General features: G+C 37.8%; 1 protein-coding gene across 1 annotated transcript in view; it reads right to left on the bottom strand.

Annotated features, from left to right (window-relative positions):
* Positions 1 to 20,970, bottom strand: part of Cdh11 (cadherin 11) — a 147,692-nt gene that overhangs the window by 18,649 nt on the left and 108,073 nt on the right. The window contains exons 6-11 of the mRNA XM_076837914.2: positions 20,616 to 20,783; positions 17,405 to 17,592; positions 11,409 to 11,662; positions 1,899 to 2,035; positions 958 to 1,091; positions 596 to 713 (exon numbers count right to left, since the gene is read on the bottom strand). Of these exons, the coding sequence (XP_076694029.1) occupies positions 596 to 713; positions 958 to 1,091; positions 1,899 to 2,035; positions 11,409 to 11,662; positions 17,405 to 17,592; positions 20,616 to 20,783 (999 nt within the window). The remainder of the gene's footprint in view (positions 1 to 595; positions 714 to 957; positions 1,092 to 1,898; positions 2,036 to 11,408; positions 11,663 to 17,404; positions 17,593 to 20,615; positions 20,784 to 20,970) is intronic.

A 20,970-nucleotide genomic window follows, 5' to 3' on the forward strand; every position in this document is an offset into this window, starting at 1 on the left:
AAAGTCTAGAACCTCCTTGACTAATAAATTTAGTAGCATAAGTTGTATTAAATTTTGTCATTTTTTTTTTTTTTTATTACAGACAGTATGTTTTGTGTCCTTCAGGCGACCATGCGGCAGTCACCTTTAGGTATCCAGCCACACTGCATTACCACTGTGTTTGGAGAGGAAGGCCTGTGCTTGAAAGATTATATTGCCTTACAAAGTTGAACTAATCTCCTTTAATGCTTTCCTTGATATCAATATTCATAAAGCCATGCTTCCCCAAAGGATTTATCAGCCTCTTAAAAAAAAAAAAAAAAAGATAAAGAAAGTTGTTTGCATATTGACCCTGTAAGCTTCCCCCCTTGGTTAGCCCACTGCTTCATGAATATCAAAGCCAATACAAAAAAAAATGGAAAATAAAATTAGACTCACTTATTCATATGCATCAAATGAGCCCATGTGTCAAAATACAGGTGGCACTATTATTTCTTGTTTGTTCTTCAACAGGAAAGCATTATTAAGATTAGTGAAAATATTTGTGCTGTCCAATATAAAAGTCATTTGTTTCCCATTTCTACTTTTCTAAATGCATAGGAACCTTAGTACAAACCTCTGTTGTCTCTGACTGTGAAATTTGGATTGTGAATGATTTCAGGGGGGAGGCTGAAGATAAATCTTGGTCCATTGGCTGTGTCATCCTTGTCATCTGCACTAATTGTAACAATTGGCTGAAAGAGAAAGGTGGCCCATAAATAAATCATGATGACATTGGCACATCATTTATTCAAAAACTCCTGGCTAGCTAAAAAGCCGGGTTGAAATTACAGAATATATCTTCAGAGCAACACTAGGTCTACGAACACGAGGTCCACTCCTTGAGCAGTGGGAGGTATCTCCAGGTGGTGCGTTCAGAAATGAACTCTATCTCCAAAGGCCTTGCTGATGGCCGGGGAAGAGGAAAAATAGCCTTACCTGGTTGGAAAGCGGCTTGGTTTGATCACTTTCACAGATGAACCCTTCGTAAGGGGCAGCAAACTTGGGAGCATTATCATTGACATCAAGGACCCTAATGGCCACTGGAACTTTGGCTTCCTGATGCCGGTTGTCTGAAAGGAGAGAGAATGTAGACAGTCAACAAATATCAGGTGGGGAAACATCGGTCCATGCTTAATGTGGGGAAAGAATAAGCTCAAGCCATCCTTTTGGGCGGTTCAGAGAAAGGCATTGTTGACACAAAACCAATCCAGAAGCTGAAAAGTGCAAAATCAATGGAAAAAGGATGATGGGAAACCAATGCCAATATTCAAGCATTAAGACCTAAACCACCTTTCCAATTCTGGTGACTCTGGTGCTGAGCTTTAATTCTAAAGTCTTATAATGGAGCCTGGTCTTCCCTGACAATAGTCGGCCATGATGGTAGGGTCTCCAGAGCAGCATCAAAAGCAGGTAGGATTTTGTTGAAAATATATATATTCTTGAGTCCCACTCCAGAGCTACTGAATCACAGGCTCTAGGGATGGGGTTCAGAAATCTTTGTTATAATAAGCCATCCATAAGCTACAAATGAGGAGGGCTTGATGCATGATCAAATTCAAGAACTATGGGTCTATATGTAAACAAAACCTCTCAAGTGTTGGCTGTTGTATTGAGTTTAATATGATGATCATGATTTTTAAATTGCTGTAGGCTTGCCAAGTGTGTACCCAAATCTGCCAAAAAAAAAAAAAAAAAAAAAATGAAAACATCTCTATTTGTCTGTGTTTCCCTAGATAGATAACTGAAAATACATTTTAAAGAATATCTTCAACTAAAAAAAATGTCTATCTCAGCGATTTCATTTTCTAAAATATAGAGAGAGTCAGGAGGATTAATATTTGGTAAAGTGAAATCGAAACTGTTAGGAGAATACTTACGGATTTCTGCTGCAAAGACAGAGATGTTGAGCCAGGCTGTTTCTTCTCTATCCAGAGGTTTGGTAGTTTTAATAAAACCATCCTCAGGATTAATAGTGAAAAACCTGTCGAGGTCAGTATGACGATCAATGGAATACCTAAGCAGAATGCAAATGAGGCAATTAGACCAAGACATTCGGAGCAGCTTAATATTTGAATATTTTCACTATGCTATACTTAAAGCAACTTTTTCATGAATTGCTCAAGCTAGGTTTTCTTTTTAATCAAATTTACTTTTTGAACTTTGTACATGAATCTTTTATAGAAATCATTTTGCCGCATTGGAATTCTTTATTCAGTACAATGAATGAAAGTGCTGTTTAGCATATTTGATTGAGAAGCATAATAACGTGTTGCATATTTCTACATATTTACTACAATCACCCACCATCTGAATATTTATGAAATTGCATTTGGGGAGCGAGTTTGCTTCATTCCCAACCTACTCAGAAAGTCACAAATGTATCAAACCTTTGCCAAATTTTTTCATATGAAATATTAAATAGTTTCAAGTTTATCTAAATTCACCATCAAAGATCATTTATAACCCTAAAACTCAGTTTTCTCCTTACTTACTTACTGCTATCTCTGTTTTGAGTGAATCTCTTTAGTTTATTTATTTGTAGAGATGGGTAAGTAGCTTGGTTCTGAATTTTGAGTTACAATATGCAAATAGGGTTTGGCCCTTTACCCGAGGACATTCTGCTCACATGGTATTGACTGCAGATTGTGCTGAACATCAGGGCCAAAGGCTTTATCTACTTCTCTCCACTAGGACATTTTCTATTTTTCTAGCAAAAGGCAGACGAATTTTCAGAATATCATTGGGTCATATTGATGGCATGGTGAGATGAACAGTGGGGAAGAAGAGTAGCATTTATTAAGGTGAAGTGAGGTAAAAATAACTTGCCCAGGCTACTTGGAGTTGGCAAATATTGGAGCATTGGTTTCCACGGGTCTATTCAACTCCAAAGCCCCTTCCTCCCACTCCACCATACTAACTCCAAAATAGAGAAGAGGAAACAAGGGTTATGCTAATTCAGATGCATCCTGTACTTCACAATTGGACACTTTTAGAATTCTTAGTTGTATTTTTCTAAAAATTGTAGAATAGGAATACTGAAAGGCATCCGTTGATTGTCAAAAATTAAACTATATTAGAGGAAGCAAAGTGCATGGTATCAGAGCGTTTATTCTCCTAGATTTACAAAAATGGGATTTGTAAGTGGTCTATGTCTAGTTCTAGGGGAGTCAACATTGGAGCCTAAATCTTCCAATCCCAGATGGTGTTCTTTCCAGGAAGGAGGAATTACCCATCAGGCAACACTTCCTAGTTTACAAAACATGAGCTCATCCATGACGCCATTCAATTTCACAGCCTCCCTAAGAATGGAATGAGGAGTCCCCTTCCTCAGTGATGTAACACAATTTGCATGGTCACACATCTCACAGGTATCAATAGGAGCTCAGTTACTGAGCTATCAGCAGGTAGCATCATTATTTTCTATTGAAAAATAATAGAAGACTAGTTTCCTGCTATGAGGGAGCTTATTGTTTAGTTGACATGACCACACATGCACAGTAGAAGACAAAATTAATAAGTCAAGATATTGTTCTATAGAAGTTAAGGGAATGGGCTTTGGTTTTGCAAAGTCCTATAGAAAATGTATGCTCCACTACACCTAAGCTGCATGAATTGGTATTAGAAAAGTTACTTAAGATGTTTGAACTCAGCATGTTTATCTTTTAAACTGAAATGTTAATAGTGCCTAGCCTTTATATTATGTAAGTATTAAATGAAATAATATTTAATATGCAATCTAGGTTCATATACAATAAGCAATGTAACTAACAATAGCTGCTATTGTTTATGTTATTGCTGTAACTGTTCCATTGAGTATATATCATGAAAGCTCTCAGACTTAGGAAGGTGATCTTCATGCTATAGGCAATGAGAAATCTTGAAAGACGTTTGAGCGTGGAAACAAATAAATAAAATCAGGTTATTTAGGTCATTAATAAGGCAAATTAGGAAGATGATCTGAGAAGGGGAGAGTGGAGAGAAGAGCAGGAAAAAACTTAAAGATCTGATATAGTTTTTAAAGCATACAGGCAAAGAGAGTTAGGTATTGAGATGTCAGAAAGAATGGAAAACTATGTGATTGAGAAAGTACCAGTAGGACTCAGAGGATACTGAGACACTTGTGGGAGGTTGGGAGAGTGCTAGAGAGTTTCAAGACTGAGTATCTGAGAGAGAAACATATTGAGCCACACAGGAAAAAAAAAATAGTTAATTATCAAGGAGAGGTTGGCATTCAACTCAGGATATGCATTTCTCTGCAATGCTAAGAAAGCAAAGATTCAACTCTATGGAAGGATGAAGTGCAATCACCTCTTTTTGATTTTCAACTATGTCACAGCAAGTAGGAGCTCAAAAGTTATTTTGAATGAATAAGTGAATCGGCAAAGGAAAGAGCAAGTGGGTGAAAAAGCACAGCAGACAGTGTAATAAATGCAGATTTGGAGCCAGAGAGAAAGATCTGCCTAGAGGCAAAGAATCTGGAGCATCAATTCAATTCTGTCATAATGTGAGTGAAAACCCTATAGGTGAGAGGACATAGGAAAAGGTCAAAGTCAAAAAACTGAGCCCTGCTGGGCACAGTGGGGCATGCCTGTGAACCCAGCAATAGAAAGGCAGAGGCAGGAGGATTGCAAGTTCGAGGCCAGTGTCAGTAACTTAGTGAGGCCCTGAGCAACTTAGTGAGAACTTGTCTCAAAATAACAAAATAGGGGCTGGGGACGTGGCTCAAGCGGTAGCGTGCTCGCCTGGCATGCACAGGGCACTGGGTTCGACCCTCAGCACCACATAAAAATAAAATAAAGATGTTGTGTCCACCGAAAACTAAAAAAATAAATAGAAATTTAAAAAATAACAAAATAAAAAGGGCTGGGAATATGGCTCAGTGATTAAGTGCCTCTGAGTTCAATCCCTGGTATGAATGGATGAATGAATGAATGAATAAATGAATGAATGAATGAATACTGAGCCTGAGGAAGCCTGAAAGGCCTGAAAAGTGATCGGAGACTAAAAATAATACAGGGTATGGTGTTATCTGAGGCATGTGCTAGTGAGTGCCAAGGAAGCTAAGGGGAAAGAATATTTCAGAAACAAAAATGAAATGCTAAACAAAAAAATGTGTCTAATGCTTTAGGGTGTTAATAAAAAGATTGACAAAATGTCCAAGCAGATCAGGGCCATAACTACATGTCCAAGGTCACAAATTCTCTTAATGATGAACAGAATGATTCAGGAAATTAGGTAGTGAGGATAAGAGGCCTATAGATTGAAAAGCTTATTTCCTAATTTGGCAATTCTAAGAACAGGAACTCAAGTAGTGGGGAGGGGGATTGGCTCAAGTTCAATACTGAGCATCGATGGATAATTATAGACATGGAAATTGCCGACGGGCACAAAATAGCTACCATGGAAAACATGACCCAAATAGCCAATGGCAGATGTGGATCCTTGGAGTCAGTGAAGTGCAGAGGAAATGAGTAGCTGTTCCACATGCTTTTACATCATTAATCTTCTAAAAAGTTGCTAATGCTCCTCAATATTATAGGTCAAAGACAACTAATTCAAAATTCATGCCATGAACATTTTAAAAGTAGTTCAAAGGTGTTACAAGTGTCTCTAGATATTATATAATGTATCTTTCTGCACCAACAAAAAAAAAAGTCACACATTCTGGGGACATACCTCCTTCCATGGCCTATAGGCTAAAATCAAAAGCTCAGAGAGAATATAAGGTTGATCTGGATGAAAATCTGTTTTCTGACACGGGTGTGGAACTTCAAGAAGTCACATCATTTCTTTGCCCCCAAATCACCATCTATTTGACTCCTAGAACAGTTACACTCAAAGAGTGTTTGCAAGGATTTCATAAATAACTTAATGAAACATGTTGTCAGGGTGCTAAGAAAATCCTCTACAAATGGTAATTCTCTTTTTCTTATTCAAATATCCAACACATAGGAATTTCTTCTACCTTGCCACCAATTCACCAATTTCCTTGATATAAATGGAAAATCCCCATTGCGTATAGTAATTTTCTTATTTGGATTTCTCTATTTTTGCTTTTTATTGCTATAACTGTGTCATATATATTTAAAAATATTCACCTATAATAAATTATGTATTGTATATATAACAAATATATATATATGTATATATATATGCGCAATGATGTTTTAATAAATGTATAAATGGTGCCATGGTCAAATCAGTGTTATTAGCATATTGAACACATTAAACACTTATCATTTCTTTGTGGTGAGAAGATTCAAAACGCTCTCCCCTTGCCACAAATAGACAATACATTATTGCTAGCTATAGTCACATACCATGTGGTAGAGCACTAGGCCGTCTTCCAATTAGACCATTGTATCTATTGGCCAACCTCTCCCCAAATTTTCTGCACTTCTATTCTCCCCAGGTTCTGATAAACACCATGCTATTCTCAACTTTTATGAGATGAACTTTTTTAGATTCTACAATTTTTCTTCTTTCACTTTGCTGATTTTCCTTAACAAAATATCCTGCAGGTTCATTGAAGTCACAAATGCATATGACAAAACTTCATGCTTTTGTATGACTGAACGATATTCCATTGTGTATATGTGTGTATGGATATATGCATATATATAGTCCTTAACCAAAGTGATCATTATAAGTGCACATCCAAATATCATGTTTGCATTTCATATATATATATATATATATATATATATATATATATATATATATATATATATATATCACATTTTCTGTTTTCTTTATCCATTCATCTGTTGATGGGCATTTAGACTGCTTCCACATCCTGGCTACTGTGAATATTGCTGCAATAAATGCACTAGTGCAGATGTCTCTTCCATCTACTGCTTTCTTTTCCTTTGGATATATTTAATGGTGGAATCACTGAATCATGGTAGTTTTACTTTTAATGTTTTTAAGAGCCTAGATTATGGTTTTCCATCATGGGTATACTAATCAAAATTCCTCCCAATGGTGCATAGGAATACCCCTTTCTCTACATCCTTGTTAGCATTAGTTTTTTTGTTTTGTTTTGTTTTTTGTTTGATAATAGTTTTTAGGGTGAGATAAAATCTCATTGCATTTTTTTATTTGCATTTCCTTGATGATTAATGATGCTGAACATTTTTCCATATAGCAGTTACACATCTTCACAAGGAAATGCCAGTTGCATTTTTTTAAAAAAGATATGTCCTCTCCCACCCCTGATGTGTGCTATTAATGTAGGTGTGTTGAATAAATGTCTGAAGGAGATGTCATCATTTCCATGCCTTTCACACTAAAAAAAAAAAGAACTTGAATTTATAAGCCAAATTGGGTGTTGTTTAGTTTATTAATTTAATAAATATTTATTTTAGACATCTGCCTTTGATGTGTAATGTCCTTAGTGGAAGGAGGCAGTGATGAACTAGAATGGGCTCAGCAAATAGCTCATATTAAGAGCTAGCTAGTAAATAATTTAGGCTGTGCCAGATGTAGGGTCTCTGTCAAAACTACCCAACTCTGCACTTGTAGCATAAAAGCAGCTACAATAATATATAAATGAATGGTTTGACTGTATTCCCAGAAAACTTTATTTACAAAAACAAGTGGTGAGAACAAAGTCGAAGGATTCATATTTCTTAATTTCAAAATGCACTAAAAATGCTATCATAGTCAAAACTATGAGGGACTCACATAGCAACAGACATATAGCTGAATGGAATAAATTTGAGGCCAGAAATAAACCAATACATCTATGGTCAATTTTCAGCCAGGGTCTAAGGCCATTCAATAGAGAACAATCTTTGCACAAATGGTGCTGAATTAATATTCATATACAAAGTAATTAAGTTGATTTTCTCCCTCACAACATAAAAAACCTCATTCAAAGTAGATCAATGACTAAGATGAAAGAGGTAAAACCAAAAATTTGTTAAAGGAAATTATCAGTGTAAATACGCATGATCTTAAATTAGGCAATAATTTCTTAAATATAACACCTAATAGCAGAAACAAAGAAAAAAAATGGACTTCATCAAAATAAAAGGTTTTGTGCCTCAGAGGAGAATATCAAGGAAGTGAAAAGATAGAACAAAACCCTAGCATTTTCAGGAAAGTGAATGGAACTTGAGAGCATCATGTTAAGCAAAATAAGCCAGACCCAGAAAGTCAAGGGTTGAATGTTTACTTTTATGTGTGGGAAATGGAGAAAAAAAGAAAAGAGAAAAAGCAGAGAGGATCTCATGAAAATAGACAGAAACCAGTAGAGGAAGAGAATCAGGGGATGAGGGGAGGAGAGGGAAAGGAGAAATAGTGTAGAATAAAATATCCCAAATTATGCTGTGTGCACATATATTATGCACTGCTGTGTATAATTATCATGCACCAGTTAAAAAAAAGAAAGTGAAAAGAGAAAACACAGAATGAGAGAAAATATTTACAAGCCATATTTCCAATAAGTATCTTATGCCCAGAATATATAAAGAACTTATAGAATTCAACAAGAAAAAGATCACCAATTACAGAATTGACAAAGGATTTGAATACAGATTTTTGTTTTCCCAAGGAGATATAAAAATGACCAATCAGCACCTAGAGAGATGCTCAACATCCATAGTTGTTAGAGAAAAACAAAAGAAAATTCTAATGATGTATCTTTTTCATACCCACTAAGATAGCTGTCATCATAAGAGACAAGCAATAATTTCTGATGAGAATTCAGGGAAATCAGAACCCTCATACACTGTGGTCATGATGTAAAATGATACAGCCATTGTAGAAAACAGGCAGTTTCCCAGAAAGTTATTAGAGTTACTCTATGACCCAGCTATTCTACTTCTAGGTATATACCAAGAAAAAAGAGGTATATACATATATGCAAATACACACACACACACATATATTCTTATCATATATATAAATTGCAAATGTTTTATCTTTTTTTATTTGTGCATTTTAATTATTTTAATTATACATAGCAGTGGGCTTCATTCCCATTCATACATGCACATAACATAATTTGGTCAATTTCATTCCCCAATATCCACTCGTTCCCTCTCCTCCCTCCACCTGGTTACATTCCTTTAATCTACTAGTCTCCTATCTAGTCCCATGAGATCCTCCAATTTTCCTTTTATCTTTTCCTTTTTTTCTCTCTATAACATAAAATGTACATAGCAACATTATAATAGCCAAAGGTGAAAAACACCCATATGTTCATCCAGATGACATAGTTAAAATACAGTTTAGTCCTACAAGAAAATATTTTTTTAGTAATATAAGAAAGTTAAATAAATATGCATTCTCCAACAAGACTGAACCTCAAATCAAGTAAACAGGAAAAATGTATTTATGTAAGACCACATATTGTATTACTCCATTTATAGGAAATGACCAGAATAGTAAAACATACCAAATAGATTTGTGATTACTGAGGGCTGGAGGTTCATTTACGGGGTGATAGAAATGTTCTGGATTTAGTGGTGATGGTTGAACCATCTTGTAAAATATACATAAGACCAAGAACTGTACACTCTGAAAGGGTGAATTGTATGTTTCATAATATACAAATTTCCAGGAAGCAAGGAAGAAAAGAACAATAACGGTGGTCAGATTCATCCTGTAGGCTCTAGTCCATCGCCTCCTGAACCAGATAGACATGTAACCAGCACTCTTTGTTGTCACTGGTCAACACACAACCATAGATGTCACCATTATGTAGCAGATGTGACCATGATATGAAATCAAAGCTACCAGGCAGGGCTGCTAGTCTATCTCTAGGGATCCCTGGAAGTATTGTTAGAAGATGTGACACCTAAATGGATATGCACAAAATGAGCACAATGTAATGACTTAGAAAGACAGTTCAACTAGCAGGAAGAACAGGTAAATAATGGGCATTGGGAGAGAGCAGAAGTGCTTCAGAAAATGGCACTGAGGTGAGGGCATTTGAAGAAGATCCATAAACCAAGTAAAAGAGTCTAGATTATTTCAGAGAGGGGCTGCATTGTGGAACAATTCCATCACTGACATTTTGTTGGAGGTATGGTGTGATATTTGGATGTGCACTTATAATGATCACTCTGGCTACAGGACTGATGATAGAATAATGGCTGGGAAATGGGAGGCAAGGAGACCGCGAAGAGTCTGATGAAGGAATCTAGGCAAGAAAGAAATTGGAGGATCAGCCTTAGGGTGGAGAAACATGCTAGAATCTGGTCCCAGAAAGGTTTCAGGCCACTGTAAGTAAGTTTCCACAAAGTAAATGTCTTAATCCATGGCTCAAGTCCCTTCTCAGCCCCATTCCTATTCCTCTCTCATCCTTATCATCAGCCTCACCAGATGGGATTAGGGAAGCAGGATACTTTTCTAAGTAACCCACATGTTATTCATTATGATAAAAACATGCTAATGGTATTTGGCCCATTGTTAGTTGTTCAAGGAGCTCAGCCGCCATCCCACAGAATTTCCTTCCCTACCCTCTTGCTCACAAATGGTATCATTCTGGGCCAGTCACTACATCTCACAGAGTTTCAATTTCCTCTCCATTTAAGAGGGAACAATTCATGTAACAATAAAGTTAAGGGACGAATCAGATCACATTTCAAACACACCTACTAGAGTAACTGGAGCAGAGAAAGATATTCAATAAATTATAATTACTATAATTATTTCATAATCACTATTTATACTTTATCAGACTTCATTAACGTAGACAGGCCGAGCTGGTGGTTATATCAGGTTATATCATTTAGTATACATCTGGAAATCTGCTCCAGAGAGAAATTATATCACTTGAATAGACCTATCCAAAAAGCTAGTAGCTGAGGTGAAGGGAAGCTCATGTCTTCTAAGTCTGAATCTTGTTTAAATTTTATTGAAGGTTAAAATCTGGACACTGCTGGAATGGAATGGTGTGTGTTGTGGTATCACTCAAAAGCTCCCACGTGACACAATGCAAGAAGGTTCAGAGGAGAAATGATTGGGTTGTGAAAACCTTGACCCAATTAGTGATTTAATCCCTTGACAGGGATTAACTGAGTGGTAACTGAAGTGGTAGGGGGTGACTGGAGGAGGTGGGATTTGGGGTGTGGCTTTGGGGTATATATTTGTATCTGGCGAATGAAGTCTCTGCCTCTGCTTTCTGATCACTGTGATGTGAGCTGCTTTCATCTTTCAAATTCTCCAGTTGTGATGTCCTGCCTCACCTGGAGCCCTGAGGAATGGAGCCCTCTGTGGACCTCTAAAATGGTGAGCTCTAAATTTTCCTCCTCTACAATTGTGCTGGTTGGGTCTTAAAATCACTCAGCGAGAAAGTTGGCCAAAACAGTGTGGTTCCCCCAAACTTCTTTCCAGCAAATTCCCCATATAATCTTTTAAAATAAATGCATCTTTACCTTATTGGGCTGTTGGCAGCATCGGGATCTTTGGCATGCACTCTCCCAACCACCGTGCCAGGGGCTGCATTTTCTTGGACTTCGTGGATATAACTTGGGGCCAAGAACATGGGGGGTTCATCAGCATCTTCTACCGCAATCTTGACCGTCACAGTGTCCTTGAAAGGTCCGTTGCTGATGAACTTTGGGTCGATGTGCACATTGGCTGCCTCTACCTTCAAGCTATATGCTCTCTTGGTTTCAAAATCTACGGGCTGGCAAGAGTGAAGAGAAGATTGACAACCAATTCCTTTCAAGGATAATGGAAGAGAAAGAGCTGATTGTTTCATAGGGCAAAGTAAATAGTTCCTCAAGGAGAGAAAATCAGTGTCTATTCAATATCCAATTACCTGTGCCATTTGATCAGAAAATCAGACAAATCAATTGCTGAAATGTTGAGTGTGCTTAGTGGATAATTCGAAGAGAAGGACAGACATGGAAATACCATGCCTTCTAACAGGAATCTCATCCTGTATAACAACACTATGGTTGTCCAAGTCAGTCATTCAAAGCCACCAGAAGAAGGGAATTAAGACATGAAAAATAAATTTTGAAGTCCATTCTATAAAGTAATAAAAACCTTGGTAATAAAAATACCCCCTGAAATTGAGCCAGTGTGATGAAATAATGTGATGTTCCTTTCAAGTGCCACACCACAAACACTAGACATCCAGCTTAAACATAATTGACAACCTCATGTTTTAGATTTCTGACCAGACTGTTTTTCCCAAAGCCTGAAACCCTTAAGGTAGTCCCCAAAATGTTACTTAAGGTAGTTGGTGGGTAACCTGGGAAGGTGGTATCAATAACTACCTCATTGATACAATTAATCCTTTTCCAATTCATTGAATCCTGGACATCTCAAAATAATGCTTATGTATCTATTGCGTTTCCCAATGTCCCTTGGGGGAGTCCATGGTGCAACTCTCTAACTAAACTATAAGGATATAATTTTGTTTTGATTGCATTCATTTTTAGGTGGCCTTCTATTAATGGTAAGTGACAAGACAATGAAGATAGTGCTTCCCTTTGAAGAAATGTATGTATATGATAAATGCCTATTTAAAGAAAAATAAGTATAAGCACTACAGACGTTTTATACAGATACAAAAAAACTGAAAAGTAGCATTTGAATTAACAGAAAACACTTCTTAACTTTGAATGAGGAAGTAAAATGAATTAGTCAACAAAGGGTAAGAAGAAAAATCATGGCAAAAAAAGAAGAAGGTTCCATGCCTAGAAAACAACTCCTCAGCACTCTAGATGATGATGAGCTACCAAATGTTTGGAGAAAGTTGAACTTTTAAGGCTAGCATATCAATCACATGGTTGTCATTTGCTTGGCAAACACTTATTTTGAATGGGCATACAGGCTTGGAGCTTAGTCCCGCCCACTTCTGCACAACTGGAAACCAAGGACGATTCAGGAAGGTCATACACATTCAACATCCCTGGCGCTTCTTCTATCATCTTCCCACCTACATCTCAGCACTCAGGGAACACTTCCTTTTCCTGCAGCTAAATCTGTCCCCAGCCTCTCCATCATCCTGGGTGGGACCCAGCAGCTATTTTATCCTTGGCTATGCTCCTGAGAAGCAGAAATAAATGATATTTATAGGCTAACGATAAGAGATTGCTGCGGTTTCTCACAAATCTCTGTACTTACTAGACAGAATCAAGAACTTGAATATGATAGTTCTGAAACCAGGTAATATGCAATCAGAAAAGGTGACATTTTGTTCAGATAGCTGACTAATGCCCCTAAAGCAGAACCTTTTGAACTTGTGTGTAGGCCTATAGCTAAGGACCCAAACATATGTTCCCAATGGAAACAGGTTTTCTGTAGTTAACCATTAAATACTGACACAGAGTCAGAACTCAAGAAACATTTTTTTTTTAATTTTTAATCTATTAAAAAAATGAATTATGTATTTGCAAGACCATGGAGATGCTAGGGTCTCACTGATACATTTTATTCATATCAACCCAAGCTTGGACGTTCAGTACTTTTCCCAGGTTGGTGAGATTCTGCTGAGACTTCTGGAAGTCAGAACAAGCCCCATTGCTTTATGAAGTCCTTTTCAACAAGCACAGGCATATTTGTATGGTCTCAGCTGCCATTCAGTAGCTCTCACAGCCTTCTTAGTTAGCACAGGGGCATTCCAAAGGAATCTATGGAGACTTGCTGATCTTTGCTGCTCCAAAGCCCAAGAAAGGGGATGATATGCATCAACTGTTTTGACTGAATGAAGAGTAGAGCTGATAAGTGCATAAAATTTAAGAATATATTTACAGTTTATTTCCTTCCTCCTTCCAAAAAGGATTTGAGGTAGTTTCCCATGTGAACATTTATATCCATGTTATGAGTAGTTGAAATAAAGCTAAATGAGGCGACACACTGCATAAGCCATAAAAATCTTAATACCCCCTAGTTTACTAATCCCCACCTCTGAACATTCTCCCCGAGGGATTAATTCAACAGAAAAACCAAACAAATAATATTCAAAAATGCATAATATTTGTGAGATATAACAGAGGGTTATATCTAATCTGGGGAAAATGTACATACAAAACACCAAATCCAACTGTGAGATTTTATTAAGGAAATAATGGTCCATCAATAGGATGGGATGTTATGTAGTCATTAAAAATGATTATGTATATTATATAACAGCATGTAAAATGTTTATGATGTGGCATTAAGTTAACAAATCATATCACCCTACAATTTCAACCATGCTAAATGTTATGGATCCATGGATCCACATCTAAATACATGCGGCCAAAGCACATAAAGAAAAAAAATCAGATGTAAAAAATAGTTGCATTTAAACAAAGAGTAGTTAAGATGTCTTATAAGGATGCTTTCACACTGCTTCACAAGTTTATTTGATTGAAAATAAACAGCTTAGAAACTGCTGGGATTTCTTTGCATTCGATGGGATTCCCATTTGGTCAAGGTATTGCAGTGAACAGATTGGATTTTGCCTCCTGCCCCAGCCCAATGACTGCAACAGCACCTAAAATACTCATTTTTATTTTACACAGGTCTTTAAACTAAACATAGGGATCAGCTAAATACCCTGAGAGCAGGTTTTCTGTAGTTAACCGTTAAATCTTGACACAGAACTCAAGAAACATTTTTTTTAAATTTTTAATCTATTAAAAAATGAATTAATGTGTCTATTAATCATTTCTTGAATTCTTCTCCTTCACTACCAGCCCACTACCTTTTCTGTTTCTTTTTTTTCTTTTTATAATGTCCTTGAATTCCAACAAACATTTCTCATTTGGTCCCTCTGCACCTGTCTCAAGACTCTAACACCAAATGCATCGCAGCCTCTTAACCATGTCCTGTTTTCATTGAAACCAATCTTTCATGAGCTCTCTTTTTTGCCTTTTCTCTCTTTATCTGTCTGGAAAAATCCTATTCAGTTATCAAAACTCAACTCATGAACTGCTTTTCTTTGAAGTCATTTGAAATTGCAGTTGATTTTCAAATGGGGAAAGATTTTGCTCTCAGTCACTCCAGGGATATTTGGCAACGTGTAGAGCTATTTTTTTTGTTGTTGTTGTTATCATCCCTGTTGGGGTGAGGTGGAGTGTGTACTTACTGACCTCTAGTGAGGAGAAGCCCAGGTTCTCCCGACATCCTATAGTGCACAGAAAAGCCCCTTACAACAAAGGATTACCCAGCCTGAAATGTCAATACTGCCAAGGCTGAGAAAACCCCTTCTATTTTGATTATCTTTTCACTGAATGGTCCTGTTCAACGGTGACACCCCCCCCCCACCCCCGTGGCCAGGACTCTATCTCTTCTATTTAGGTTTCTAGCTTTCCCCAAATCCCTGACTGGTAAATAATATGAACTCTGTAACTCTTGGTGGAAGAATATATTAAGAAGTGAATTAAAATACTGTAATAAAGAATATCCTTAAAATGCAAAAATGTCCCCATGAGCTCTTCATACTCTTTTATTAAATTGTATATGATAACTTCCACAAGGACCTACAGTTTTACTGTGTTACATTGACCTTTGATTTTTTTTTTCTTTCTGGTGAACATTTGAAACGTTGTGCTACAAGTTAAACCAAATGTTCCTTTACATTGTTTTAAACTTAAACATCATTGTTTCAGAGAAGAGTATTTCATTTACTGAAATAAATATAGGAATAAGGGGAGTGCACAAATAAATCATCTGTAGAGAGCTCATTTGCCATGTGTGAGATCCACAGGGGTGATTTAAATGTTTTAAAATTTTAGAGACACGGTGTGTGTTTATGCCCGGAATACACTAAAAAACAGGTGACAACCTTAGCATAACCAACTATCCAATTACTCAAGCAAAGGATGGAATGTTCATGTTAGTGTCAAGCAGGAGGGACAGTAATATTAATTAACAAAGTAAGTTGACAGCTTGAGGCGACACACACAATTGATACAGCTACTATTGCAAAGTGGAAAAAAACAAAAAAGAATAACCTATTCCCTTGGAGCTGATAATTAGTCTTCCTCAATCATACCATTCATCATCATTCATGTAGACTTTTTCAACTATCCAGGGCTCACTCCACTTCCTTATACCCCAATTTCTTTCACTCTTTCAGGACATCACCATTTCCTTTTTCTTTCTTCTGCATCCCCTATTTTCCCCAAACCCAACATACTTTCCAATGTCATGAAAAAACAGCTTTCCGGAGCACACTACTTCTTGTTCCCCCAGCTGAAAGATTTTCTCCCAGCACCAGTCTTCGGCCACCCCACACTTGTTTTCTCTTCTCTCCAGCTACTGGCCCTTTTTTAAAATTTTTTTTTTCTGATTCTTCAAATTAATTTTTTTTACCAGTGTTACAGTCCAATCTTTCTCTTTACACCAAGAAGTTTAATATTCATGCTACAAAACCAAGTAGAAAATGAACACTAGATTAAAACCAAGGTAATCCCATCCTCCAATTCAGATTTAATGCTCCATACACTTTGATGATGGAGAGGTGTTGATTTCTCAAGTGGTAAATCAGGGGGCAGGAGAGGGGACCATTTTAGAGTACGCGGTGACTGACTGCTTCTTCACTTGAGAGTGAATCTTATCTGAACTTCCTTGATAAGCCCTTTCTGGCTGAGTTATTTCCAACAAGTGTCTGAAGAAGGAAGTTGTACTAACATAGGCTAGGCGTGAATTCCACATCTGTGGCTGTGTGACTGTCACCAGGTCAAATTATTTAATGCATCGGAGTCCCAGTCTCTAAAATCAAGTCGAGGCATCATTACTCATGTTTTTTGTTTTTTTCCCCCATGTAAAAATAAGTGAGAAGATGTTTGAAGAGGTTCAGGCTATGTCTGACCAAGAGCTCATACTGGACAAATGTTAGATTTATAAAAGAAAATTAGAGGAAATCATAAATTCCTCTTCCTAACGAATTAATCCAAGAGACATGTTTCTAATGATGGTCTAGCTGACTGTGGTAGAGGGTCTATTAGACTGTGGTAGAGGGTCTATTATTGTTTCTCCACGTTCAATGCTAAAAGAAAGTCAAGAAGGAAGCTGATTGGATCAAGTTTCAAAAAGAGCCCAGCAGAAGCAGTGAACTTGGATGTTTGAAATAAGAGGGGTTCTGAACAACCTATGTTAACAGGCTCAGTGGGGAGGGCCAAAGGAGCTCAGGGCTGCTTTTACAAAATGCAGGCTTCGTCTAACTGTCTTCCATTCACTAGAGAACAGTGCCCAAACATAGGCCATCTAACCAGCAACCTCATGGAATCATGGGCACGATTTGTCAGCTCCCTGGGCAGTAACAGGAAGGAACACGGTTCTGTTATTTCCTCAGAGCTCAGCACTTGACTGCACAGCAGTGTCTCTCACATCCTCTTTCTTCACCTTCCATTCCCTGTCACCTTCGTTGTCACCTGGGCAGAACAAACCACATCACTGACCGGAGCCATCCCTCACCCTAACTCACCTTTCTCAGCTTTACCACGCCTTCCTGTGTTTCGTAGTCCGTGGTGATTTCAAAGAGCTCCATACCGTCTCCATCAACGATGTTGTATGTGACTAAACCGTTTTCTCCAATGTCTGGGTCTTTAGCCTTCACTCTGCCTACTTCCTCTCCGGGGACAGCTGCTTCGGATACAGACATCTGGTATACGCCTAGAGGTAGAAGAAGACATCTACTCTTATTTTCCTTTTTATTTGGCAGCTGTAAGACTTCAGATTTCATTGAATCCCAATAAATTTCTCAAAGGGGTTTGAAATTGAACTTTCTATTGATTGAAAACATGAAAGAAGTGAATGGCTGGGAAAAAGGTCCCAGATGGCCTGCTTGCCAGAAGAATGCTCTCTACAAAGGATGATAAAACAATATTGGGGTCCTGGGTGTAATGCTGAGGTTACCTGCCACGTGTGAGGCAGGAGAGCCACACTCAGTTACATTTCTCAACAGACAATGGTGGAGAACCATACATGATTTCAAATAGCTCAGTCTTCTTTTAAGTGCCTTTAAGGATCAGTTATGGCATTGCCAATTGCCCAGAAAAAAAATAAACTAAAATACCCTTCACTATTTAAAAGACATTGACAAGCTCCCTATTTATTTTAAAATCAAATGCGAATTTTAACTTTCAAGGTCAGGACACTTTGAGCTCAGAATGTGGCTCGCCTCTTACTTTTGCTCTTCTGTCACCAACTGAAGCACTACCTTCTCTGAAAAGTTTTCCCACAGTATGGCCCTTCCATCGATATTTATTCAACATTTATTGGAAAAGTAATATGTGCCAGGCACTGTTCCATTCTGCACAAACTCAGTGGCAAGAGTCAAGATTTCTCCCTTGAGGAGATATGCAAAAGAGAACAAAAATCCACAAATACGTACACACTAATGTCATTGCACTACCAGGGGTTTAGGGAGATGAGAGGGTTGTGGTTATGTGTGTATGATTTATGCGAGGGCAAGTGTGTATGTGTGAATGGGTAAAGGAGTTGTGCAAGTGGGTGTGAAAGTGTGTGGTTGTGTGTTTGAATATGTCATGAGTGTGTGATGAATGTATGACATATATTCATGTAAGTGTGTTTGCGTATGAATGTGAGTGAACACACAAGTGTAAGATAAATCTGTATGGGTGAGAAGGAGAAAGAGATTAATTTTGAAGAATGAGGACAAATATGTTTAGAGGACGATATCTAATCTCAACCAAAGGGACTGAGCAGCAGTGACGGTGGAGTCACTTAAAGCCAATGGCAGCACCCGATATATACACATTAGCTAGAAAGCTGGTGAGACAAGTGGGCCTTCTGTTAGGAGATGGTAGTATGCAGGTAGGTTGTGGCTTAGTTGTGTAAAAAAGGCAGTGGAAGGCAAATGAGTTAAATTCTTTTTGTTTTATTTTCCTCTTTCATAGTTTCCTACAATACTGTGTATTTATATTATTTGGCTTTAGATATTTTCAGTTCAGAACCAAATTCAATTTCATCTCATGTGCCTTTCATGTTAAAGGCACGGTGGGAATATCTATACATAATCACCAACATAGGGAAAGGCTTAGAAAACCTGGTATAAGTTGAGTTCCTACAAATCTCATTCAAGTTCATGACCATGAAACTGGTGCAGCTGGTACAGCTACACTGTAACTTTACTATAGGATTCTCTATGAGCAAGAACAATAACAGCTATGCATTAATAATCCCATGTGCCCTACTCCTTCCAGCACATCAAACAATATTATAGTGTGGATAATGAAGCATGTGGCTTTTAAAATGTTATATGGGCCTTAATCTTGTTGACGATGCTGAATCTTGTACCTAACCAGGCAAAGCAGTTTTTCCCCATTTGGGAGACCCTATGAGAACTGATGGTTGCCTCTAATCTTCCACCTCAATGTTTCCATTTTCTATACTGTTCTTTGGACTGCTTTGAGTAACCATGGTGCCTCTCTGGGGCCACATTTGGTTTTCTTTTTTATTCTTCCATTTTCAGTGCCATCTCTCTGGTAATAAATTTATGGATTTCTCAAAAAAGAGATACCTTTGTGGTGAACCCCACTCCCTGGGACTAGCATTGTGATCCCACTCTACCCTTGTATTCACCTCCATATGAGTGGATTTGTGTTCAAAGTTTGACTTTGATACAGTCCTTTGGCAACTTATGCCACTTTTGATGGAAGCCAGTTTGATCTGTGAAATGTGGGGTTTTGCAGGGATTTATAATATTAGGGACTTATCATGAAATAATGGAAAAGGTGGTGGTTGTAATCACAATTATTAATCACAACCTTCCAAAATCATTTTTTTTAATTCCCTCAGCAATTCTATAAACTTTTTAGAACAAACCAGATTACAGTGGCTGACGTTCGTTTGTCATTTTAAGACTTTACACTAGCTTTTGTAGTCCTAACTGTAATCCTACTAATTAGATACTATGGAAGATCGCAAAGAGGTCAAGAAATAATTCCTATCCCACACACTCTTTGATGGTTCTCCTATGGAAAGGTGTGGTCTATAGCAACCCCACTCTACTTCTGGTAGCCTTCTGACCACACTGGAAAGGTTGTGATGTGACTTCAAGAGGCTAGGTCACACGAGGCAATGCGGTTTCTGTCTGATGTCCTTGGGGCTCTTGTCTTTGGGACCCAGCCACCGAAAGTTTACATGGAGAGGAGCCAAAAATCAATATGGGCCCACTAGACATGTGAGAAAGCTATGTTGGAAGTGGATCTTTCCAGCCTCAGTGGGGCTGAGCCCAGCTGATACTGTGGAAAACAGGGAAAAGCCATGTCCTATAAGCCTTGTCCAAATTACAGACTCATGATAAAACAAACAAACAAAAAACTCATAGGCAGTTTGTTGCATAGTAACGAATGATTGATTTAGATATTATCATACCCAGGTTAGTAATAAGAATACTAAGACAGAGGAAGGTTAAATACTAGTTCACAGTGTTAGTAGATAAAATCCCTAGCAAAACGAGTCATAGAAATTGTCACGCCTTCTCTTTGTCCCACTACCTTTATTCCACTGAAGTTTTGTGGTTGTTGTCATCTTGCCTTTGCCTTCTGCAAGAATGACATAAAGAGCTCCTAGTTTTCTGCATTTTCCTTTTCACAAGCTGAGTAAAGCAGGAAGGGGTCAATATAGATGGGGGGCTGCTGGTGGCAGTGAAGCCAAGCCCACCTACTTACTCTGTGGAAACTTTGGTGGGTTGTCATTGACATCAGTCAGTGTGATCGTCACTTTGGTTGTCCCTGAGAGTCCGCCCATGTGTCCACCCATGTCCTTGGCCTGGATCACCACGTGATACTCCTCCTTGGCCTCCCTGTCCATGTTGGGAAGGGCTGTTCTGATGATACCTGGGCAGGTGAGCAGGAAACATCACCGATACTCATTTATAACATTAGAGCAATGAAATGTTTTAAGCACCGGATGAGTAAAACAACCTGTTTTCTGAAAGAAAAGTCATTTTAACATGATAATTGTAACTGAAAGCAACCACACCTGAAGCATCAGTGTCTTTTCAAGAAAATCATGAAGATTAGG

The sequence above is a fragment of the Callospermophilus lateralis genome, chromosome 18 (genome assembly GCF_048772815.1).
Source record: "Callospermophilus lateralis isolate mCalLat2 chromosome 18, mCalLat2.hap1, whole genome shotgun sequence".
NCBI lineage: Eukaryota > Metazoa > Chordata > Mammalia > Rodentia > Sciuridae > Callospermophilus > Callospermophilus lateralis.